At 41.4% G+C, this 25801-nt stretch overlaps 1 protein-coding gene across 2 annotated transcripts in view; it reads left to right on the top strand.

The window, feature by feature from the left end:
• CACNB4 (calcium voltage-gated channel auxiliary subunit beta 4) overlaps nucleotides 1–25801 on the top strand; it is a 244066-nt gene continuing 218265 nt past the window's right edge. The window contains exons 1-2 of one of the 2 annotated variants that reach the window (XM_028509409.2): nucleotides 1–252; nucleotides 765–848. In XM_028509409.2, coding sequence (XP_028365210.1) covers nucleotides 193–252; nucleotides 765–848 — 144 coding nt within the window. In that variant the 5' untranslated portion in view covers nucleotides 1–192. Of the gene's footprint in view, nucleotides 253–330; nucleotides 536–764; nucleotides 849–25801 lie in introns of those variants that run through there. The other variant, XM_028509410.2, reaches the window with a different exon arrangement.

Consider the following 25801-nt stretch of genomic DNA (forward strand, 5'->3'; position numbering starts at 1 on the left):
CCGCTGCCCCGAACGCCGCTCGGGCCCTTTAAGGAGTCGCGCTCTCAGAAGTGCAGGCAGGGAGCCGCTAGCCGGCGCGGTCCCGCGGCCGGGTGGGGAATCCTGCCGCCCTCCCCTCCCCCGCTTCCGAGCCCTCGCGGGCCTGTGGGCCGTGCGCCCACCGCGCTCGGGCGGGCCATGCACCTGTGAACCATGTCCTCCTCCTACGCCAAGAACGGGACAGCGGACGGGCCGCACTCGCCCACCTCTCAGGTACCGCCCCTCCTCCGCCACCCCCCTCCTCGGCAGCCCCGGAGCGCCCCGCCCTCGTGCCCGGTGCTCGCTCGGGGCCCCCAGTCCTGGGAGTCCGCGGCCTCTCTCCCCCACCCTCCTCCGCGTCCCTTTCTCCTCCCGCTCCTCCTCTTTCTCCTCCTCCTCTTTTTCCTCCTCCTTACCTCGTCCGGTCTCTGCGCTCCCGCTCCGGAGCCCGCAGCCTTCCCCAGCAGATGCCAGGGACTCAGACCCCGCGCCCCGAGAGTCTTTGTTAATGGATGTGGTGGGTGCTCGCGGGCTGCCTCTCTCGGGCATCTTTTCAGCTGTCGAGGATTGGAGTGGGCGGGTGGGGGGTGGGGGCTGGATCTGGGGGCCGCCGAGGACACTCGGGTGCGGGCTCTGGGGGACCCCCGGGAGCTGGTCCAGGAGCGGACTGTAGTCGGGGGTGGCCGCCGGGGGTCCACGCTGCGGTCCTCACCCGATTCCCTCTGGCCCCCGTGTATCGAGTCCAGGTGGCCCGAGGCACCACGACCCGGAGGAGCAGGTTGAAAAGATCCGATGGCAGCACCACTTCGACCAGCTTCATCCTCAGACAGGTAGGAGGCAGGTGCGGGACGGAAGCGGGGGAGCAGGTTGGGCAGGAGGCCGGGCGCAGCCCCCACGTGCAGGATCCGCGGGTCGCGTCTCCGCGCGCGCCTCTTTCCGACCCGGGCAGGCGCCTCGGCTGCGAGCTTCTCGCTCTGCCTCCGGCTCGCGGAGTCTTCGGGTCCCGGCGCCTCAGATCCGCCCTGGGAAGTTAGTTTGTGCGTGTGGACGCAAATCAGCGGGGACCTGGCTTAGCACGGGGACACTGAATTTAAGACTATAATATTTCTGGTTGCATTTTCAGTGTGTGGGGAAACGTCTTTAAGCAGTGTATCTTGACTTTGGATAACCAAAGCTCGTGCTGCCCGGCACCTGGTTTGGTTCGGCGGAGAGTTAGGGGTCTCTTCTGTTTTGAATACTCTTCTTTGTCTAGGTCTTGGGAGGAGATCTCCGAGCTCTAGTCAAAAGAAGGACACTTTGAGCAGAAAGTTTGGTCTCCCTTTGGGGCCACTTCTTTGGTTCTCTAAATTAGGGAAAGAGTGCCAGATCTGTTTAAGTCTAAACGAGCGAAGGTCGGCACTCGGTTCCTGGGGTCTGGGTGGTAACACACTTATTGTTTGTTTCTTAGTGGTTGTTTTTCTTCTGCATGGTTCCTGTGCGCGTTGTGTGTGCTGAAGATCGCAGGTTATGCGGAATACTTAGGTGCCTTTTATCCTGACCCAGGAAATTAGTCCTTAATTTTCCTTCTGTCCATGTGTTGTAAATAAAACCACCCCTACATAGCTGCTGGGTGCTAGGAAGATCATGCCAAAAAAAAAAAAGTAAGTCACCTTGATCTCTTTTTGGAACAGAGCTGTCAAGGTGTGTGTGTTAGTGGTGACCTGGGGAGGACGTTGGTCATTGCACCAAGATGCTATTACCCCAGGCTCCACTGTGGACTGCTGGAGTGACCTTGGCAAGTTTTTTTCACTCTATGTCTAGGTCACTCAGAGCATTTAGCATCGTGAAATCTGTTTTTAACCTATGATGACAGCTTTGCTGTGTTTCTTTAGAGATTATCTCATCAATTTGAACAGGTTATCCACAACGACTGGGCATTAGACTCAAAATTGGACTCAAACCCTTCCTAAATGGTCCATAAAGCATAATTAGATATTATATAGATATTGATTTTATGCATTGGCAAAAATTGTTACTACTTTAATTCATTGAGCACTAAGATGTGCATTATTAAAATGAGTATATTTTGGATTCTGAATTAATTCTAAAAGTACATTCCATTCCCTTTGCTGTGCTTAGATTTCTTACATGTTTGATAAGGCAAAGACATTCTTCATCTTTAAAAAAATTGTTTTAGTTATGACAGATCTTATTCTTGTTTATTTGCTAGGTACCGGTACCTATTTTTGGTAGTGTTTTATTGTTGCAAAATTCTTAGAAATACCAATTATACAGCAGCATTCGACTAAATGCTTTTGAATTCATCTACACCATCACTTCACTAATACTTTATTTTACTAAGTACAAAGAAAATAATCAATATTCTTTCTAATTTTATTCTGTCCTCAATTTGCTCCAATAAATGATTAAATGAGATAATACATGTATAAGTTCTTCTTTAGTATGCTGGTATATGTTGCCATAAAAATATGAAAAGTATTGCATGGTACAATAAATAATTTTGGGAGTAACTGAAACCAATGCAGAGTTTTAGAACAAACATTATTTCATATGTCTTTCTGATACTGGGATTTGTAAATTTGATAAAATTGTCCTATTTAAGTTGAGGAATTGGTTGTAATTATATCACATACAAAATCTTCCCATATTTTTTCTGCAAAAATACATAATTTTTAAGCACTTACAGTTCAGTAAATCTCTTACACATGATCTCATCTCAATGGCGTAACACAGATTTCTATAAGGGCTACAATAAAAATAACTGAGGGATTTTCATTTCTTTGAGAAGGTTTAAAAATGATTGCAAATGATGTTTAACAATGCATTTTTGAAATAAAACTGAACAGTTTTTACCCAAATGTCAACAAAAATTTAAAGCACAACAGCTCTTTGCGTTATTAGAGCTTCATTATTTGTTAAATGACCAGTGATTTATTATTTTTGAATTCTTGATGCATCAGAGTGCTGGAATTTTATGGTGATATTTCCCAGTCTGTGCAATGCTTTTGCATGTGAAGAAGATAGTGACCATACCAATAAAAATAGTGCTGCTAATTTCTCTGTCATATTATTTACAAATACATGGGAAGGAAACTTTCACCAAAAGAAAAAAAATGATTTGTCAAATCAGGTTGATAAGACTGGGCTGGTGGTAAAGAGCAGAGGACAATTAGCTGAGGACAACTCACTGAATAAAACAATGTCTATTCTTTGAACTGGTGCAAATGCCAGTGTTCTGTGTGTATACATGCACAGATGTATATATGTGCACATCCCTGCACATGCACACATGTGAGTTGGCCTGTCGACAAGCGGTGAGAAAGAGAGCCTGCCTCTGAGGACGGCGCTCAAAGTCCCTCAGGCATTCTTGACCTTGTTTCCTGATTTACTAGATTGCTGGCCTCCACAGTTTAGGAGAGATGGAGGTTTTGGAATGAATCCAGAAAGCAACTAAGTGGTTTCTTTGAGGAAAGGTGAGAAGATTTGGTATTTTGCCAGTGAAAGGAGAGAGAGGTACAGGTGACCCAGTAATGATCTTCAAACCAAGGTGGTCTTTGGAAGTGATATGGATTGTTCTCTGTCTTCATTGAGGATGAAACTCAAGAACTGGCTACAATTAGAAAGAAATGAGGTTTTATAGTAAGACTTTCCTAAGACTGTTGCTGTCATTGGAATGGCTTTCCAGGGGAGGCTGTGAAACTTTTTCCCAGGAGATTACTTCTGACAGGCTGTTTAAGAATGAATTATTTATTCATATTTTATATTCTAAGGAAACGCTTATTAAACATTTGCTATGTGTCCAGCAGTCTGCTAGATACTATGAAGGAGGAATGAAAAAGATGAATGGGGCATAGACCCCATACCCAAAGGATTTTAATAGTCTAGTTATGGAGACATAGATGTATAGAAAGAAACTATTTATGTATAGCATAGTGTATGGCAGCAATATTGCAAGGAATGAGGGCATGTCCAAAATGCCTACACGTGCTGATTGCTGAAATGCCCATGGGTGTCACTCACTGCACATACAGTTTGTGTGGTGGAGCAGTCCAGGTTTCTCCCCACTGGGGTTTAAAGAGAAAATCTGATCAGAGTGGGATTGGTTTGTTGACCTGTCCTTGTTAAGTCTGCCCTGATGGGGACTGCTAAGTCTCAGAAAACCTGACTCCTACCAGCCTCATCTTGAGCCCAGAGCTCTCAATTCTGGACACACCACCTTCCTGCCTGTCCCAAGCCTTTTGCACATGCTGAGACCTCTCTGTGGAGGGTTCTTGCTCTTCCCTCTGCCTGATTCACTTTTAATCTTCCTTGCGATGTAACTTGAGTCATCATTCTTGTTCTAACCTCTTTGATGAGGTCAGTTCCCTAATCATGCACCTCATCCCAGAGTACATTATGCCCATTCTCAGTGGTACTGCCACTATTATAATTTAGCATGTAATTAGATTTCTCTGTTAATGTTGCTCTCCCTGTCTAGATAATAAGTTCCACTTGGGCGGGGACATAATTGGTTTGGTCTCCTTTATACCCTCATCATTTAGTGTAGCAGATATTCAGTAAATACAGGGGTAGCCATGGTCGTATGGAGAATAATACAATAATTAATAAATAATACAAGAATAAACTCTGTGTTTTGCATTCTCACAACTGTAACCTAACTTTTGACCACCTCTCTATTCATTGGAATGAATGCAGGAATAGATGGATAAAGGAATAGTTTGGTATATTTTAGGCATGGAGTTATGCTTCCACATTAAACTTTTTGCTTAATGGTGAAAAATTGCTTCCTAACAAACCTTTGCAAAGTTTGCAAGGGTGTGCAACGTTTTGGCATCTGTGCACCACAGTGGAAGAAGAAGAGTTGTCTTGGGCTACACATTAAATATATTGTAACACATAATCACAAAAAAAGTCTCATAATGTTTTAAGTAAATTTACAGTTCTGTGTTGGGCCACATTCATAGCTATCCTGGACCACATGTGGCCTGTGGTTTGACACCTCTGGTAGTGGCTTAAAACAACACTTTTTAAAAAAAGTTTCTGTATGCTGACTAGACATTTCTGCTTTATATGATTTTACCTGGGCACTGGCATGGCTGATAGGACTGAAATATCATTTGCTCATGTGGTTGGGCAGCTGGTGCTGGCTGCTGGCTGAGAGCTGATCTAGAGCTTTTGGCAGGGGGCTCAGTTTTTCTCTACCTGTGTGTTTGCTTAAGCTCCGAGGTGGCTGGGTTCCTAGAAGGAGCATCACCAGAAGTGAAGGCTGAAGCTGCAGATTTGGGAGGATCTAGTATCAAAAGGTATCTGACACTACTTTTGTTCCAATCTCTAAGTCAAAACAGACCAGAGGGCCAGCCTAGTTTCAAAAGGAGGGTGAGTAGACTCTATATTTTGATGGAGTAGAGAAAGGTCACCTTATGAAAGAGCATGAAGAATGGAAGATATTGCTGCAGATATCTTTGGAACCATCTGTCTTTGAGCAAGGAACCTTGTTTTTTTTTAAGGTATGCTAATCCAATGATCATTACAATAATTCAGTGAACCCACACTGTACTTAGAGCTCTACTAAGTTTTGATACTATAACCAAACAGGCTGGCAAAAAAAATTCTTTGGGTTGTAATTTGAACACTGATTATAGACACCTTTTTCTGATGAAATGCAAAGTTTTCCCAAATGAAATGCAAATTCATCAAGACAAGGTGGATATACTCTGTGCCTGGCTCTAAGAATAATCATATGCATAGAGACATATATATGCAAAATTTATCCATAAACTTAGACTCACAGAATTTTAGAACAGGAGGAGATTGCAGAGGGAAAGTGCTTCAATTTCCTGTTTTCAGATAAATAAAACAGAAACCAAAGGACATAAAGGCCTTACCAAAGTCACACCAATTGATAGTGAGACAGTTTCAGAATCTATGGTTTTTCCACCACAACATTTTCATCTCTGAAGAATCAAGGCAGACAAAGAAATGCACATCCATGTGGACACAGGAAAGGACATATGGAGCTTATTCCTTGTAGGTCCTAGAGGTATTCTTAATTTATATGGTTATTGTGAAGAACAAAGCAACAACCAGAGGATCTAGAGACAGGAGTTTGTTTTCACAATTTAACGTGGGATGGAATTTTTGTTTGGATTGTTCATGGTTACACGGAGGCTTTACTGTTTGTTTGTCCTGGTGTGTTTATTTACCAGCCACTGTTCTATCCAGAGTCTAACCAAGAAGCAAAACTACTTGAGTTTTTATAACTGAGGGTCTTGAATGTAGAGGCATGGTTAAACAGGTGATGAGACAGAGAAGCTAAGCCTAGATGTTGGCAATAGAGAGAAGCCACTATCACCTCTAGGGTAGAAGGACAAGGGAAAGAAACTGTTACAGGAACCCAGGGGCCAGAATCACCTGGTAGATGCTGGAATCACTGGGGTACTGTTTTGCAGGTGCAAGAGACACACAGGATATTACCTCACACCTGTCAGAATGGCTGTTATCAAAAAGACAAGAAATAGCGAGCCCTGGTGTGGATGTGGAGAAAAGGGAATACTTGTGCACTGCTGGTGGGAATGTACATTGGTACAGCCATTGTGGAAAGCAGTGTGGAGGTGCCTCAAGAAATTAAAAATAGAACTACCATATGATCCAGCAATTACACTTCTGTAAACAAAAATACGACTAACTCAAAAAGATGTCAGGGAATTAAGAAGTACAAATAGGTAGTTACAGAACAGCCATAAGAATATAAAGTACAGTATAGGAAATGGAGTAGACAAAGGACCTTCCCATGACTCATGGACATGAACAATGGTGTGGGGATTGCCTGAGGAAGTGGGGGGTACTGGATGCAGGGGGGCAAAAGGGGAAAAATTGGGACTACTGTAATAGCATAATCAATAAAACATTTTTTTAAAAAGAAAAGCTATCTGTACCCTCATGTTCATTGCAGCATTATTCACAATAGCCAACATAAGGAGACAACCGAAGTATCCATGGATGGATGAACGAATGAAGAAATTGTGGTGTATATGTTGTGGAATATTAGCCATAAGAAGAAGGAAATCTTGCCATTTGTGACAACAATATGGGTGGACCTTGAGGTCATTATGCTAAATGAAATAAGCCAGACAGAGAAAGACAAATACCATATGACCTGATCTTTATGTGGATCGAAAAATAAAAAACAAACACCACCCTCACCTCCCCCCACCACCCCCAAGCTTATAGATACAGAGATCTGATTGGTGGTTACCAGAGGTAGGGATGGGTGAAATAGGTGAAGTGGATCAGAAGATACAAATTTCAGCCAATTATAAAATAAATAAATCCTGAGGATGTAATATACAGCATGGTGACTACAGTTAATAAATAATACTGTTTCAAATATTTGCAACTTGCAAGTAGAGTTGATCTTAAAAGTTCTCATCACAAGAAAAAAATTGTATCTGTGAATGGTGATGGATATTAACTAGACTTGTGGTGATAATTTTGCAATATACACAAATACCAAATCATTATGTTGTACACCTGAAAGTAATATAAGGATATTGGTCAATTATATCTCAGTTAAAAGACAGAGTGAGAGACACACAGAAGAAATGCAGCCTCTGTCAAAGAAGCCACTTGAGGTGGAGAGAATGGGAGGGAGACTGGCTTCTTGCTTTTTTCCGCCCTCAACCCACACCCTCACTCCCCCAGTCCCACAGAGAGCCTTCCATTGGCTGAGCATAGGTACGTGTAAGCCAGCTAACATGGGAGCCTGGGAAACAGCCCACCAGCCTAGGCCCCCTGAGATAGAAAGCACAGCAGGGAAAGGAGAGGAATAAATCTAAGGGAAACAGGCCAGGACTGGCGCAGCCATTTTGTTACATTTTGTTGCATGGAAGACAATAATGAATCATTTTCCATCAGCAAAACTGAAAGTTTTTACTTGACCTGCAAGTAGAACTTCCTTGCTAAATGGTATAATCCAATTACAACTAACTTTAAGGAAAATCCCCTTTTATACCTGTTTCCTTTCTGAATTTTCTCAGTAATGCATCTCCCAAATTGAGATCTGATAGAGCAAGAAAGAACTCTGCCTCGAGTGACAAATTCTTGCTCTTGGCTTTGAATAAATGGAGCTGAATTGATCAAGCTCCTGACTGACAAATCTAATTATTGGGCAGCGAACCAGTTAACCAGTAATTTTTGCTTTTCTCCAAGTCCCTGTTTTTGGCACACAGAATTCCCTAAATGTTATTTTTGTCCAAGAAAAAACTCCATCCGTTTAGGATGGTGACATTTTATTGAAACTTGGATAAATTCTGATTTGAATCTTGATCTCTCTAGAAAGTCATAGAGTGCTGTGTGGAAACAAGCTGAGAATGCCCTTGGCTTTGCTGTGCTCGCCCCTTAATGCTGCATGTGCAGATCAAGGGGCAGAGACTGCTCCTTATCGAGGGACAGAGCAAAGGTGGAGCTGAGAGAATGTAGTTTTAGTCAAACCTTGTGGAGTGGTTAGTTGTGGAAACTGGTCTCCTCAGTCCTGGTGAGTCTACTAACTCAATGGGGTTAGGTGGGTCCAGCAAAGCTAGGTCTGACCCATCTTTTCTGGCTGAGGCCATGGCATCGTCAAGCTCATCATCTTCCTCTGAGTTTGGCCTGTTCTTGGTCTCATTTCTGCAGTTCAGACTCAGAAGAAAGCGTAAACCCTAACCAGGGCAAGTGGGCTTGCAAGTCACCCAGATTCACTGATGACTTGGAACCATCCACAGATGTGTGGGGAGTGGGCAGGAGGCCCCATTTCTCTCTGTAGCTCTCTGTGTTTGGCCTCTGCATGCTTTTAAAGCAACATTTTGAAATGAAGTTCTTCCTAGGACCACAAGTAGTCCCACTCTCTGCTTGCTCCCTCTTTGCTGGACCTTCCTTCCCAGGAGCAATGTGTTTACTCGGAAACCTAGATCCTCTGAGTCCTGCAGGCAGAGCCTGTGGATGTTTTCACTTCCTAGGAATCCAGGTGTTGACCAGTGTTCCCGCTGTGGGCTAAGCAGAGCACTGCCTTAAACATCTGCAATCGACTCTCTTCAGAATGCCTCTCCAGATTAGAAATCATGAAATTAGTAAGTCTCAAGAAGGGGTAGGCTTTTATTTCCAAAGCACCCCCATAAATGCACACTCTGACTTAAGCACCCTGCCTTCACAGTTACAGGCTCTCATACTTCATGAACCAGGAACACATTCAGGTAAAATTCCGCACTCTGTCCTAGAAAGAAGGTAAGTTACAGACTACAGAGCAAAACATCATGAATTTTGCATGGATGTAACCATGTGAACTGGGGCAAGGAGAGAGTGTAGGATTAGAACTAGAAGCCTGAATTAATGAAAGGGCTAAATCAGAGATTCAGTTTTAGGGGAGTACTTGTATTGCTTTTGAGGAACAATAGTGATAAGCTGTGTGCTATGGCAGCCAGTTTCCCAAAATAGATGAGGCTGATGCACGATCAACACCTGGCCTGTGCATAGGTCAAGATTTGAAATTCCTTGAAGGTAGTTCTTATTTTAACTAGTGTAGACATGCCCCTCTGCACACTTTGCTATTTTCTTTAACATATCCTTTCTTATTACACAGAGCACAGGTAAATTACTTGAATTGAAGGGATGGCATTGAGCACTTGCTCTTTATAGCTATTGAAAGTATTAGGAGAGAGGGACTGTAAAACTTAGGCCACACATGACTAGATCTTTCTGATCATTTTACTGCAATCATTTGGATGACAAACCATTCCTATTTTATTCTTCGTTTTATGTTTTATTCTGTTGCTGGAGTATCTTTGTCCAGGGTGGCAATTTAATTGCTATAGTACACAGGGGGCAAACACTAGGCCTGCGGGCCGAATCCGGCCCTCCACCTTGTTTTATCCGGCAGTAGCACCAAGCGCTTTGCCCCTAGTTAAGGAGTAGTGACATTTATACAGTCCTAAAATTACATTCGGCCTTTGAAGGCAACTGTAAGGCTGATGTGGCCCCCAGTGAAATGAGTTTGACACCCCTGCTATAGTAGTAATCTTGAAAAGAATCTGCATTTTTCCTGGTTATCAGAATCACTAGAAATGGTAAAGTTTTACAGTGTCCACTGTGTTTGAATATTATATTAATTATTTTTAAATTAGGAAAAAAATTTTAGGATTTTTTTTAATATAGGAAAGACCAGCAGTAATGGAAATGCGTAGTAATTTATGTAGATGAATTTATCATACTCTCCTACTTTCTTCTCAAATGGCCTAGTGCCAGTGTTAACAACTCATATGCTGATTGTGTTTCCAAGTCAGGTGGGTAAAATGATCACTGTGAGTGCTCTGCAGGCATGATTTCTTATTGGCCTCATTGTGTGTGTGTGTAACAGAAAGGGGGAAGTCATTCAGAAATCCCAAGGCTTTATTCTGTTACCACCATGACCCAATTTTAGATTACTTTCATCACCCCAGAAGAAAGCTTGTACCCATTAGCAGGCATTTCCCATCCTTCTCCCTACCCCAGCCCTAGGCAACCCTTAATCCACTCTCTGTGACTATAGATTTGCCTGTTTGGACATTTCATGTAACTAGCGTCATACAATAACTTAATATGGAGGCAGAACTTTGTGACTGCCTCCATATTTTTTCATTGACATGTTCTCCACACCAGCTGAGGGTTCCCAGTTGGAGCCCTTGGCCTAGATGTGCAGATGTTGGCCTGTGGGTGGAAAGGGACTTGTATCAAGCCCACATCCCAGATGGCTTTTCAAGTGATGGTGTTGAATGGGGTGTCTCATGTTTACATTTATTTTGGAGCTACAGTCTTAGGTAGTTTTTAGCAGAATTTTTAACCTGCATGGAAATCGCACCCCTGATGTTGTCCTCCTCATTCTTAGTATTGAACAAAACTAAGTGGCTCTCATCTATAGGAGAGGACATTATGGGATGAGAGGAACAGGATTACTGCAATCTGTCAGAACAACATGAGTGCTTACTGCCATCATTTTCAGTAACTTTTAGTAATAGGAATGTCTTGGGTGCTTATAATTCAAAATATTTCCTATCTTTTATCTAGATCTTCATAATAACTCAGCTTTGGTAATTATAATATTTCTTCTTTGAGAGATGCAGTTCAGAAGAAAGCGGAATGCTTGACTCTTAAGCTAAGTACAACATTTATGGGAATTATTGGGCACATAGAAGTGTACTCTCTACGTGGCAGGTGCCACTCAATTATGTTTGAGCACTTCCCTGGGGGACAGAAGTCAATTATCAACACAGTCGTGTGGCAGAGAAATAGGTCAGCTGCAAACGTTCTCTGCTAATTTCAGAAAGATTGAGGAGTGATTTAGTTTGGAGGATTTTTTAATTCTTTTTGTCTCATGTTGTAGGGAGACCTTGCAGTAGCGAAGGCTCAGTGTTTCATTCGGTCTTGACTGTTGTGCTTACTTACTTCCATGTAACATAAATATTTCTTTTAATCTGTAATACAGGCAGAAACTAAACCAAATAATATCTTTTTAAAAACTGTGTTAAATATACATTGTAAGAGTAATAATGTGTACCGTGGTTATGATTATTATTTTATTGCTATTTCTACATGAATAGTGATGCTCAGGGCTTAAGCTAACCCAATAAAATGTAAATTTCATGTTTCTAAGTATTTTGTTTACTTAATACTTCTACATACAAAGACTTAATTGCAAAAAAGGAAGGACAATGGTATTTTTTAAAAAATTACGCTTTTTTACATTGTGGTAAAATACACAAAATCTTAATTTTATCATTTTAGTCATTTTAAGTGTATAATTTAGTGACATTAAGTATATTCACTGATGTTATTTTTTAAATGAGTGTGGCAGGTTATTTAAAAAGTACAAGCAGACAAAACTTAAATATATCTGACTTACAAATATGCTAAAAATACCCACCATTATCCAGGCCTCCTACCACAACTGTGGCCTTGTTTAAAGCAACAGAAACAATAGAAAACAGGACTTGGAGTGTTCACTAAGCCATGGGCCCCCACGCTGAGAAGAACCAGGAAGCACTGCGGAAGCTGAGCAGACCCTCGGAGTGGGCATGGGAAGTTAGGGCTGGGGCGGGACCCTGCTCAGGGTGGTGCCCTGCCCTAGAATTCCTGCTTCCCCACCCTGAACACTTCTCTTCTTCCTCCACTGTCTGAAATCCGAACAGTTTCAAGATGATTTGGGTTACTGAGCAGCCTATTTTTAAAATGTGAATGCTCCTAGGAGTCTTAAGGGGTGCTAGTCATTCATACATTATTGTCATTTGACTCACTGCTCACAGATATGCTCATCTTCCCGTCTTACAAAAGCCCAGCACAACAAAGCAGAGGTGCTCCCCCAGAAAGGCCCCGGGGTCTCTGGGGCAGTGTGTCCTTCCACACAGTGTCCTCCCCTCACTTCTCTAGCCAAGATCCTACCCTCTCCCCTCCATTCTTCTCCCCACCCCCGCCATCATGCCACTCCTTCTCCTGGAAGAGGTCTCACCATTTCCACGTGATGACAATCTTTCTATCCGTCAAACCCCTCTAGCATCTTCTCCCCTGTGAAGCTCTGTAATACAGCTCCAGATCTTTTTCTCTGGCACTCCCTGACATCCTGTTTTGACTGTTAACCTATTAAATTCTCCCTGGTGTAACCTGGAGGTCCCCATGACTCATCGGCCTGGACATTGTTCCTAACATGTCATGTGGGACAAGAGCAAAGAGGAACAAAAGAAGAAGTTATAAGGGATCAACATTAATAATCCCCATTTTGCTTGTTCATCTTGCTTAACAGTCGTCATAGGAACTCAACACCTTGCTTACTTTCTGTGAATCCGCGGGGTGCTCATTACTCTGTCCCTCACTGATTTCTGCTGCCACAAGGCTTCTCCTGCTCCAGTTGCTCTGCCTTTGTGAGAACACTACTTCCTTCCAACTGAGAAGGTGTTTCTCAGTCAAAACCTAGAAGGTGGCAAAGGGTACCATGTTCTCAGCTTCTCCGTTCAAGCCATATTCCAGACTTTCTCCACTCTGGGTCTCTTTCTGTCCCCTGGGCCCTTGAGTAGTACCTCCTGTGCCCTGCATCTTGCAGACTGCCTTGAAAAGCCAGACTTGTGTGCTATCGGCCCACACCTCTCTTTGTAGGGTTACACTGGGGGCAGACCTCATTCTGCCTCTGCCCGGGACTGTCCACAAGACTCAGTTCTAGCAATGACTCAAATATAAGTTGACCTACACAAATTGATGTAGACAAAGATAAACTTTAAATCCCTTTTCACCTCAGCTGCAACATACTCTTAATAATTTATGCTTTTTTCTTGATTTTTGCTTTACAAATTTGCACTGGAGACCATGGTGTTGAAGAAGTAAGAGGAAAGGGAAAGGTGATGGAGCCGAAGTGCTTTGGGAGTTAGTGTGGGCCTGGGTGGGGTGTCAGAATGAGACCTTGGACAGATGGAGGGCAGTGGATGCCTGGGGAGAAAAGACAGTGGTGGGTGGGAGTTGGTTTCAGAAAAGGTGGATGAGGATCAAACTTGGTCTTTTTCAGACTTTGTTCTGGAACTGTGTTTGTTGGGAATCTTTCAGTGGCAAATAAACAGAAACTCAACACCAAGTTGAGTTGCTAAGGCAAAATACTGAATTATTGGCTGACGCAAGTGGAAACTCCTGGAGCAGGTCTGGCTAACTTCAGATGTGACCTATTCTGATGAATTCATGACTTCATCGGGGTTTCTGTTCTCTCTCTCTCTCTCCCTTTCTCTCTCTGCAGTTCTTTTAATGTTGCCTCTCTTCTGTGCTCAGTTCTGTGTGCTGGCCTAGGCCTCAGGTTAGCACCTGTCATGGCAGCAGCAGTGGCCACAATGGTTCAGGATCTCCCATTCATCTATTGCCCTGTCCATAGGGGGAGATATCCTCTCTCATGGTGGCTCTAGCAGAACAAATAGTATTTTTGTTTGGTAGACATGCTGTCCTCCCCCTGCAGTGCACACACACACACACACACATACACACACCCCTTGAATCTTATTAGCCTGAAGTGGCTCATGTATCAACACTGCAGCAGCCAGGGAACTGCCTGAAGCCAGTAGGTGGCCACTCTAGACAAGAGATCGGGGTCCCCACTGCCAAGGCTGAGAATGGGGAGGACCAGTTCCCTAAGGGAATTTTTGGGAGCTAGTGGTAGATGGAGGGGAATATGGTTATTGTAGAGGTAGTTAGCCAGATGTTGACTCAGAGAAGGCCCCTCAAGCAGAGCCAGGCAAGGTAATGGGGATTTCTTCCTTCTCTTGCTTTCTTCATTGTGTAACATGTTTCACCTGGTTTGTGGGTTAAGTAGGAATTTTAAAAAAATTGTGGTAAAATACATATAAGACAAAAATGTACCATTTTAACCATTTTTAGTGAATAGTTCAGTGACACTGAACACATTTACATTGTTGTGCTCCCATCACTACCATCTATTGTAGATCTAATTTTGTAGGCTCATATGGGAGTCTGACTTTCTATTGTAATATTGTTTCTTAGTAAGAAAATATGTACCAGGTCTCAAATAACTGTCTAAACAATGGGTTTCTGGGATACCACCCAAGTATTAATATAAGAGTGACTACCTGAATTAATATTTCTCAGGGTCTCTGTTTTCCTGCCTGTAAAATGGGGGTTTGAGTGGGGTGGGCTCGGTGACCTCTGAGATTCATTCAAGCTCTAGTATTATAGCACTTTATGCCTGTGTCCACAGATGTGTGTGGTCAATGCATTTGTCTTAGAAAACACTGTTCTGTAGTGTTTGTGGAAGTCCTGTGACATGTAGCTGCTGAGATGAACTCATAAAACATAGAGTTATCAAAACTTATTGGAAGTATTAGATGAAGACATTCTTTTAAGAATGTAGCAAAGAGTTGATGTGGAGAAGTTCACAAGAGGAAAGCTAATTTGGATGGAGTTGGAAGTTATAACTCTTTCAGGCATATGCACACAGAATGAAAGGATATGCAAAGTATAGAGTGGGTTGTCAAGAATGAAGTATTTGTGAAATGTGGCGAGATGGCTCTCAGACTCTCATCCTGGAAGCTATTAAGAGGAAGTCGCTGAGGAGTAGTGTGGCTCCTGCTGTTAAGATTATTAAAGCCACCAGGAAGAGCAAGGAGCTAAAGGGGCTTTACATCTATAATAAGAATAACAAAAGTTGCCAGATTGAAACTTTGCTCTAGGTGAGTATAACCACAAGATTGATTTTCATCCTTTGAAAGCATTGCATTAAGAGCTTTCAGTACTGACTTTTCTGCTTATCCCTGGTTTCTCAAGACATGGTATTTTGTATAGGTAGTTCAGCATGGCTTCCTGTATTCTAGTATGTGAGGCAGGGATTTCTGTTTTTAAGTGAAATTAAGTGGTGGGCTCTGGGGCATCTGTTTACAACACACCTTGTATGTTCAGGTTGCCTTGGGTAAGCTGGTGCATTTGACTGTTTTTCTTTTCACCCCTCTTTCAGTCAGTGAAACATGCTCCTTACTTATTATTTACAAAAGGATTTATATACTGCTTTGTTCTGGACATGGTTTAAGTTCCTTGTGTGTTATCACAAATGAATAACGTGAACCAAGGGGAAAATAAGGAGTAAGACAATGTACTGAATGCACAGAATGTGTGCCAATGAAATCCTAGCTACTTGCTCATTGGGGGCCTCAAGTTTATCTCTGAAGCTTCTAGGAACTACCCAGAGAGGACAGCAGGAGCATTTACAGGCTTTACAAAGTCCAAAGGTAAAAGGAAAAGCACAAATACTTTCCATACTGAGACTAGACAGAAGTTTCTCCCATGTTCTCATAAAGTTGACACTATGTAAGGCAGTAAATTAAACCTTATCATAATTCTGGAGTTATTTCTTACAATATCATTCAGTATATACATAATATCCCTCATCATGCTGTAGTACAGTGCAATAAAAGCAATTACTGGGAGTCATTGCAATATGGTCCACAGACATCTGTGATTCTTAACCTTGGCTGCATATTAGAATCACTGGGGCAGTATAAAAAGTCCCCATGCCCAGGCCATGTAGCCTAGTTAAATCAGAATTTATGGGGCATGGGGGAGACACAGGCATCAGTATTTCCCAAACTCCCCAGGTGATGGATGTGGTTCTCTGGTGTCATGTAATGCAGAGGGAAATTTTAGAACAGCTGTTTTCAACCAGGATGTATTAATCAGGGTAGGTTAGGTGATGGTGCAATAATCAAACTTCCACAAAACAACAGCAATAACAACAACAGCCTATTTTGCACTCACAGTTCAAGTATCTCCTGAATTAGCTTGGGGCTTGTCCTCTGTTATTCTCACTCCAATAGAGCAACTGCTATCTGGAACATTTCTGCTTGCTGCAGGAAAGGGAATGAGACCCATGGAGTATCATACATTGGCTGTTGAAGCTGCATGAGTATATGCTGAGCTGCTGTAACACTGAAGCTAAAAGATACAGTGTATACTTCTGTCACTTAAAAGTCCAGAGGTAGGTGGGCAGTTCAAAGTGGGTAGATGGCTCCTTGAATTCCAAGAGTTCAGTGGTCCAAGGTGGGTAGGCTCTGCCATTCTTGATATTTAGCTTCCAATTTTGGGCCCATTGTAGCTGCTACAGTTGTCACCATTTCCTAGGCAGCTCAAGGGAGAAAGAGAAGTGGTAGTTTCATTTTTAAGGGGATGACCCGGAAGTTAACCATATTTCTTCTGCTTGCAGCCCATTGGCCTGAACTTTGTTATGAGGCCACACCTGGCTTCAAAGGAGCCTGAGAATGTGTGTCTAGGTGAGTAGCCATGTGAAGCCTGAAAAATGTGAGAGCTCCATTTCTGGAAGGAAGGGAAGAATGGATATTGGGGCCAGTTAGGCAGATTCTGCCTTATTACAATAGTGGTTTTCAAAGTTTGGTTTTATCATGGAAACCCTTTCTTCACGTGAAATTGCAGACAGCATCCTTGGTAATCAGCATATTTGGAGACTCTAACTGATGAGCCGTGCTACATCTGGATCCCTCCCAATTTCCTCCTCCTGCTCTCAGCAGCAGTCCTAGAGGAATCTTACAGGATCATGAAAATCATTGATGTAGATGAACTGGTGGTTTTATAGACCATTCTCCCAAAACACTGTTCTTCTTCTTTTTTATATCCTCACCTGAGGACATTTTTTTTCATTGCTTTCAGAGAGAGGAGGAGGAGGAGGAGAGAGAAACATTGATATGAGAGGGAAAGAAACATCAATGTGTGAGAGAAACATTGATAGGTTCCCTTCCATACACACCTGGTCCAGGGATTGAACCCACAACCTAGGCATGTTCCCTGACCAGGAATTGAACCCACAGCCTTTCAGCTATGGGATGGTGCTCCAACCAACTGAGCCACACTGGCCAGGGCCCCAGATACTGTTCTTCACAGCAGAACTTCGGAATCGTACTAAAATGATGGATCTGAATAATTCTTCCAGCCAGTTCTATCTCAAAAAGCCATCTCGAATCCATGCATTTCTCTCCATCTCTCCTGTTGCTTCCTTCCTTCTCTGACCCACCACCATCTCTCTTCTGGTTTGCTGAGTTTCCCTGCCTCCATTCACCACTAGATCCAGTCTTCACACAACTTCCAGAGTTATCTTTTATTTTTATTTTCTTATTTTTATTTTTTAATTTTTACAGAATATATTGGGGTGACATTGGTTAATAAAATTATGTAGGTTTCAGGTGTACAATTCTATAACACATGATCTGTATATTGTACTGTGCATTTACCACCCCACATCAAGTCTCCTTCCATCATGGTTTATCCTCCCTTTATCCTCTTCTACTTCCCACCCCCCTTTCCCTTTAGTAATCACCACACTGTTGTCTGTCTCTAGGAGGATTTTTTTTTTTGTTAAACCCTTCACCTTTTTCATCCAGACCCCAAAAACCACTCCCCTCTGATGCTGTCAGTCTGTTTTCCGTATTTGAGTCTGTTTCTATTTTGTTTATCTTATTTTGTTCATTAGATTCCACATATAAGTGAAATCATATGGTATTTGTGTTTCTCTGACTGGCTTGTTTCACTTAGTGTTATACTCTCCAGGTCCATCCATGCATTTGCAGAAGATAAGATTTCTTTCTTTTTTAGGGCCTAGTAGTATTCCATTATGTTAAGGTACCAGGACTTTTTTATCTACCCATCTACTGACAGGCATTTAAGCTGCTTTCAAATCTTGGCTATTGTAAATAATACTATAGTGAACATAGTGGTGCATGTGTTCTTTGAATCAGTGTTTTAAATTTCTTCAGATATATTTCCAGAAGTGGAATTGCTGAATCATAAGGCATTTCCATTTTTAATTTTTAAGGAAACTCCATACTGTTTTCCATAGTGGCTGCACCAATCTGCATTTCCACCAACAGTGCATGAGGGGTCCCTTTACTCTACATCCTTGCCAACACATTGTTTGTTGACTTATTGATGAAGGCCATTCTGACAGGTGTGAGATGTTATCTCATTATGGTTTTAATGTTCATTTCTCTGATGATCAGTGATGTTGAGCATCTTTTCATATATCTATTGGCCATCTGTATCTCCTCTTTGGAGAAGGGTCTAATTTTACCCATTTTTAAATTGGATTGTTTGTTTTATTGTTGTTAAGTTGTATAATTTCTTTCTAAATTTTGATTACTAACCACTTATCAGAGGTATCATTGGCAAATACCTTCTCCCAATTGGTAGGTTGTCTTCATTTTACTGATGGTTTCCTTTGTTTCCTTTGCTGTACAAAAACTTTTTAGTTTGATGTAATTCCACTTGTTTATTTTTTATTTTGTTTCTCTTGCTTGAGGAGATAATCAGAAAAAAATATTGCTCTAAGAAATGCCTGCGGTTTTACTGCCTATGTCTTCTAGGACTTTTATGGATTCAAGTTTTATATTTAAGTCTTTTATTCATTAGAGTTTATTCTTGTGTGTGGTGGAAGAAGTTGGTCTAATTTCATTTTTTTTGCATGTATCAGTTCAATTTTTCCAATACCATTTATTGAATAGACTGTCTCTACCCCATTGTATTTTTTGACTCCTTCATCAAATATTAATTGACCATAAAGATATGGGTTTATTTCTAGGCTCTCCATTCTGCTCCACTGATCTATATGTCTGTTTTTATGCTGGTACTATGCTGTTTTGATTACTATGGCTTTGTTGTATAGTTTGATATCTGGTAGTGAGATTCTTCTTCCTTTGTTCTTCTTCCTCAATATTGTTGTGACTATTTTGGGTCTTTTATGGTTCCATATAAATTTTCAGAGTATTTGTTCTAGTTCTGTGAAATATGCCATTGGTATCTCGATAGGAATTACACTGAATCTATAGAATTATTGGGGTAGTATGGATATGTAAATGATGTTAATTCTTCCTATCCATGAACATAATATATGCTTCCACTTATGTGTAGTTTCTTCAATTTATTTCTTTGGTATCTTATAATTTTCTGAGTACAGGTCTTTTACATCATTTGTTAAATTTATTCCTAGGTATTTTTTATTCAATTGTACATGGGGTTTTGTTTTTTTTTTTTTTTTAGTTTCTATTTCTGATAGTTCATTCTTCGGATTTAAAAATGCCAGTGCTTGTTTTGTATCCTGCTACTTTACTGTATTCATTTATCAGTTCTAGGAGTTTTTTGGTAGGATCTTTAGGTTCTGTATAATACAGTATCATGTCATCTGCAAATAATGACAGTTTTACCTCCTCCTTTTTGATTTGGATATGCTTTATCTCTCCCTTTTGTCTGATTGCTGTGGCTAGGACTTCCAGTACTATGTTGAATAGGAGAGATGAAAACAGACATCCCTGTCTTGCTCCTGATCTTAAGGGAAACACTTAGTTTTTGCCCATTAGTGTGATGTTGACTGTGGGCTTGTCATATGTCACTGTTATTATGTTGAGGTATGTTCTATTTCCACTTTGCTGAGAATTTTTATCATAAATGAGTGCTGGATTTTATCAAATGCTTTTCCTGCATCTATTGATATGCTCGTGTGATTTTATCCTTTATTTTGTTTATGTGGTGTATCACATTGATTTGTGAATATTGTATCAACCTTGCCTCTCTAGAATAAATCCCACTTGATCATGGTGTATAATCGTCTTAATATTTTGCTGAATCCAAGTTGCTAATATTTTGTTGAGGATTTCAGCATCGATGTTCATCAGTGTTATTGTCCTATACTTTTCTTTCTTTCTGGTGTCTTTATCTGGTTTTGGAATTAGGATACTGCTGGCCTTGTAAAATAAGCTTGGGAGTCTTCCTTCCTCTTGAATTTTTTGCTAAAATTCACCTGTAAAGCCATCTGGCCCAGGACTTTTGTTTGTTAGGAGTTGTTTGGTTACTGCTTCAATTTCATTAGTTGCAATCTGTTTATTCAGATTTTCTGATTCTTTCTGATTCAATTTTTGAAGATGGTATGTTTCTCAGAATTTATCCATTTTGTCTAGATTATCTAATTTGTTGGCATATAGTTGTTTGTAATATTTTCTTACAATCCTTTGTATTTCTGTGGTGTCAGTTGTTGTTTCTCCTCTTTCATTTCTGATTATTTGTATTTGGGTCCTCTCTTTTTGATCTTGAATCTGGTTAAGGATTTATCAGTCTTGTGTATCTTTAAAAAACAGCTTCTAGTTTAATTGACCTTTTGTGTTGTCTTTCTAGATTCCATTTCATTTATTTCTACTTTGATATTTATTATTTATTTTCTTCTACTTGTGTTGTTTATTGTTCTTTTTCCAGTTCCTTTAAATGAAAAGTTAGGTTGTTCATTTGCAATTTTTCTCATTTCTTGAGGTAGGCCTGTAATGCTATGAATTTTCCTCTTAGGACTGCTTTTGCTGTGTCCTATAATTTTGGGTTGTCACCCAGTTCTCATTTTCATTTGTTTCAAGGTTGTCACCCAATTCTCATTTTCATTTGTTTCATGGTATTGATTGACTTCTTCCTTGATCTCATTGTTCATCCATTAACTTTTGAGTAACATGTTGTTTAGCCTCCATGTCTTGTGTTTTTTTTCATGCGATGAATTTCTACTTTCATAGCATTGTGGTCAGAGAAGATGCTTGATATGATTTCAGTCTTCTTAATTTATCAAGGCTTGTTTTGTGTTCTAACATGTGGTCTGTTCTTGAAAAGAATATATAGTTTGCTGCTTTGAGGTGAAATATTCTGAAGATATCAGTTAAACCTATCTGATCGAGTGTGTCATTTAAGCCCCTGTTTCCTTGTTGATTTTCTGCCTGGAAGATCTATCCATTGATGTCAGTGGGGTGTTAAAATCTCCTACTATAACTATATTACTGTTGATCTCTCTCTTTATGCCGAAGATTTGCTTTATGTTTAGGTGGTCTTATCTTGGGTAAATAAATGTTTACAAGGGTTGTATCCTCTTGTTGGATTAATCCCTTCAGCATTTTGTAATGTCTTTCTTTGTCTTTTTTATGTCCTTTGTTTTGAAGTCTGTTTTGTCTGATGTAAGTATTGCTACCTTAGCTTTTCTTTTCACTTCTATTTGCATGAAATATCTTTTTTCATCTGTTTACTTTTAGTTTGTGTGTAACTTTCGTTCTGAGGTGTGTCTCTTATAGACAGCATATATATGGTACTTGTTTTCTTATCCATTCTGCTACTCTATATCTTTTGATTGGAGCATTTAAGCCATTTATATTGAAAGTGATTAGTAATAGGTACATGTTTATTGCCATTTTATTCTTTATAACTAAGTTCTGCTGCTGTTTAGCCTTCTTTGTCATTATCATTGTTGTCCTCTTCATTTGTCTTCTTTGTCATCTAAGAGTCTTTAACATTTCTTGGTGGAAATGAACTCCTTCAGCTTTTTCTCATTTGGAAGCTCTTTATTTCTCCTTCAATTTTAAATGATAGCCTTGCTGGATAAAGTAGCCTTGGTTGTAGTGGAGTCATCTTTTTACAAAGGAAATCATGTCATTTTTTTCTGTTTAGAACCCTCCTGTAGATTTCAGTTGTGTTAAAACAGAATTTTAATTCTTATTGTGGTCTACAAGGCTCTGTAATGATCCTGCTACTGCAAAACTCTCATATTTCATCTTTAACTCTTCTGTTTATTGCTCTGCGGTCTTTCTCCAACCCCATCCCTATATCTCTGGCCTTCTTTATGTTCTTTGGATCAGTCAGGATTAATTCTGCCTCCAGGCCTTTGTAGTTCTGTTCTCTCATCCTGGAATGCTCTTTTCCCAGCTCTTTACATGGTTGGGCTCCTTCTCATTTTTCTTGTCTCAGCCTAAACATCTCCTTCTTAGACAGACCTCCTCCAGCTGCCCATTTAAGGTAGACTCCTCTCTTCCCATATTGCTAGTACATTCCTTTACTGTGAGAAGTCATCTTATTTATGTAGTTTTCTTTTTACTTATTCATTCTATCAATCCTCACTGAAATGTAAGCTTCCAAAAGGCAATTAACTGGTATATCCTTGTCACCGAACATTCCAGGATAACAGAGAAGGCATCTGACACCTAATAAGTGTTTAATATTAATTGATAAATGGATAGAAATGACTGATTTTGTGATTCATAGCTGGCTCAGAATCTGGGTATGATCTAGACTTTGTTGTCACTTAAGTGAGAAATCATGCTAAGGATAGACTTGATGTTTTCCTTTAAAAACTGAGGTATCTAAGAAGGAAAGTTTCCTGGAAAGAAGGCTTAGAGGTGATCCAAGCGCTTAGGTACCTCCTTGAAAATAAGTTTGGAGTTTACTCAAAATACACATGAATAGTGTGTATTCACTAGAATGAATACACACTAGTGTTCATGGACCTGTAGTTTCAAGCTTGAAGGCATAGCTGCAATGATTTGGGCTTGGAAAGACCATTAAAGCAGTAGTGGTCACATGCCACCTTAGCCCCTACCATGACACATCTAGGTTTAAGCAATTCCCTTCCTAATCTACTTTCCAAAAAGACCTCATGGCAAACTATATATCAATGGCATTGCCTTACAGGGTTGATGTCAGGGATGTTAGCTACAATTTGGTGAAGTACAGGTGAGCACTCTGTTTCATTTGGGTGTTCCATTCTGGATTTGCTTCAGGACAGATTCTGACTTAATAGAGGTCAACTGAGAGGCCTCTTCATCATCAGCAACTGACCAGCACTTGGTCTCAGCTCTTAATCTCCTTGTGGCTGATGCTTTGGTCTGGTGCCCGGTGTTGGATGCCTGAATTCCTACAGATGAGAACCTTTTGTCCCAGACTCCCTTGGAGGCAGCAGGACTCTTGGACTCTGGAATCTGAGCCAGAGTTAAGAAAGGGTGAGATGAGTGTCTGTGTGTATGGCTGAGGGGTGTAGGGCTCCATAGGAGTAAAGAAACAAGCCGGTAGTTTGACCAGATGTGGGGGGAGGCTGTCACCGGCAGGCCAGAGGTCAAACATGGGAAAATCAGCACAGCCAGTGGGAGTAAGTAAACACTGCCTGTGTCCCTCTCATCTGCTCTGCTCACGCTCCATCGCAGTGCTCCTCCCTCCACTGCTTTTTCTGGAGAACTCCTACTCCTTTTCTTCATGATTGCATAAACGTCATATCCTCTGTAAAGTCTTCTCCAACACTTGCGGGCAGAATTAGTTTCCCCCTCCTTTAGTATATTTGGAGCACTTTCACACTGTTTAGAAATGATCTGTTTACAGGCATTTCCCATTACCAGTGGACAGCCCAAGCACTTGGTTCACTCTTAATTTTCTTCAGAGAGGCCGAGCAGCAGAGCTGTTAACGGAACCAGCTCTGACTCGGGTGGGCAGGAGTGTGAGGACAGGCTCCATCGCTTTCTACTTGTGTGACCTTGGGCGAGTAACGTCATCCCTGGGGCTCATTCTCCTCCCCCACAGAATGGGGATAACAATACCTGCCTCACAGAGTGCTGTGAGAATGTTGAGAAATAAGATAATATATGTACTTCCTGGATGAAAATTATTTTATTTAAAAAGCACAACCTGCTGTTGCTGTTCTGCTTTTTAAGCAGGTTAGTGGCCATAATTTGTATCAGTACTGCTGCCTTCCATTTTTAGAGACTGGTGGAGAAGGCTGACATCTCAAAGCCTCTGCCAGTTCCTCTGCTGGAGGAATTCTAGAGGGATGCTAGTCAAATTGGTGATGATGATGGTGGCTGTACTGATGGTGGGGTTGAGATATTCGTGGTACCAGTGGTGGTGCTAGTGACAGTGGGGGTGTGGATGGGGTGGCGATGGTGAAGGTGGCTGGACGTGGTGGAGGTGACTATATATATATAGTCACGGTGGTGAGACGATGGTGGTGATGGTGATGGTGATGGATGTGGTAGTGGTGAGGTGGCGATGTAGTGGCAGTGGTGATGATTGTCATGTTGGTGATGGTGATAGTGAGGGTGGAAGGTGGGGATGATAGCTGTGGTAGATCTGATGGTGGTAGCATTGGTAATTCTGAATGTTTTGGGGAAAAGCTGGTTTCTGAGGCTTACTCTGGTTTCTTCACCTATTGCTCAGCCTGCCAATTGGAATTCATGTTCCCCAGCCCTTGGACTGATGACCACACAGCTTTATCTTTTTTTTTGGGGGGGGTCCTCTATTTGCTTTATTCTGAACTCAGTGCCCTGAGCTCATGGGCATACCTGGGGCTCTTCACCTGGCTCCCAGCCCTTGACTCATGCTAGTTTTGGAGGCAGTTTCCTGAATCTAGCATAGACTTCTAGCCCATCTGTGCCCACCTTCTAGTCCTAGAGCCCTGCCTCTTCTGGTCCTAGGTCCTTGCTCATCACCTGGGAGCAGGGATATGTTCCCAGTAAACTTGTACTTTGAGTTGCTTGTCAAGTGAGAGATTTTAATGCTAGAGTAAGACATTTCTTACTAAAGGGAGTGCTCCAAGTTCTGAGATCCCCCCTCTTGAAGCTGTTGAAGATGTGTTTCTTCAATCTGTTTTCCTGAGGGAAACAGCTGGCAGTAATGGAGGTTGGGCTTTCTTTTCAGCAATGACAGCAGATTGACATGTATGCTCACAACTATCTTTTTTTATTCTCAAAATCTACCCTGATTTCCATACAGTTTTTATTATCCCACACTGTTCCAGTCTCTTAACATCACCTCACTATTTGTTTATTTGTGTACTTAGCATTTCATTTGTTTACATTTCTATCTCAGCTTTTTCAAAATTCATAATAATTCCATTCTCCTGCCAACTTATGCCAAGCTTGGTGATGGCACTAGAATCTGGGGGCGGTGGCTACAGTCTCACGTAAACATAGTGAAAACATGATTGCCAGCTGACTACACAGGGGAAGAAGCAGCATTGAGCTCAAAAGCAGCCACTGCAAAGGGGAGGGCACTTCCAGGTATGCTGAATTTGGTGCAGGGGTGGGGGGGAGAGCTGGGATAGGAGACTTTTGGAGGCCTTTGATAACAAGGAAAAAGGTCTCCTCCTTAAGGAAATCACTGTTTTGACATTGTGACATTTGCATTTTTTAACGGCTGACTGTCCTCTCAGCTCTCTGGACCTTATTGATTCTTTGCCAGTTGCACAAAGCAGCTATGTATAGATTTCTTCCAAAGACCAGCAGCATTTGTGATATATTGCTCTCTGAGAGCATGTCTCTATTGTTGCATAAAAACCATTAAATTGGCACTAAATTCTGGTCTATCAGAAAGAGCACAATAATTACAGCAAAAACTCAAGTTCAAGGTATAGCTTTACCATTTCCTAGACCTGGAGTAAGTCATTTCACTCTTTTGAGTTTAG

Source organism: Phyllostomus discolor, chromosome 4 (genome assembly GCF_004126475.2).
Source record: "Phyllostomus discolor isolate MPI-MPIP mPhyDis1 chromosome 4, mPhyDis1.pri.v3, whole genome shotgun sequence".
Taxonomy (NCBI): Eukaryota; Metazoa; Chordata; class Mammalia; order Chiroptera; family Phyllostomidae; genus Phyllostomus; species Phyllostomus discolor.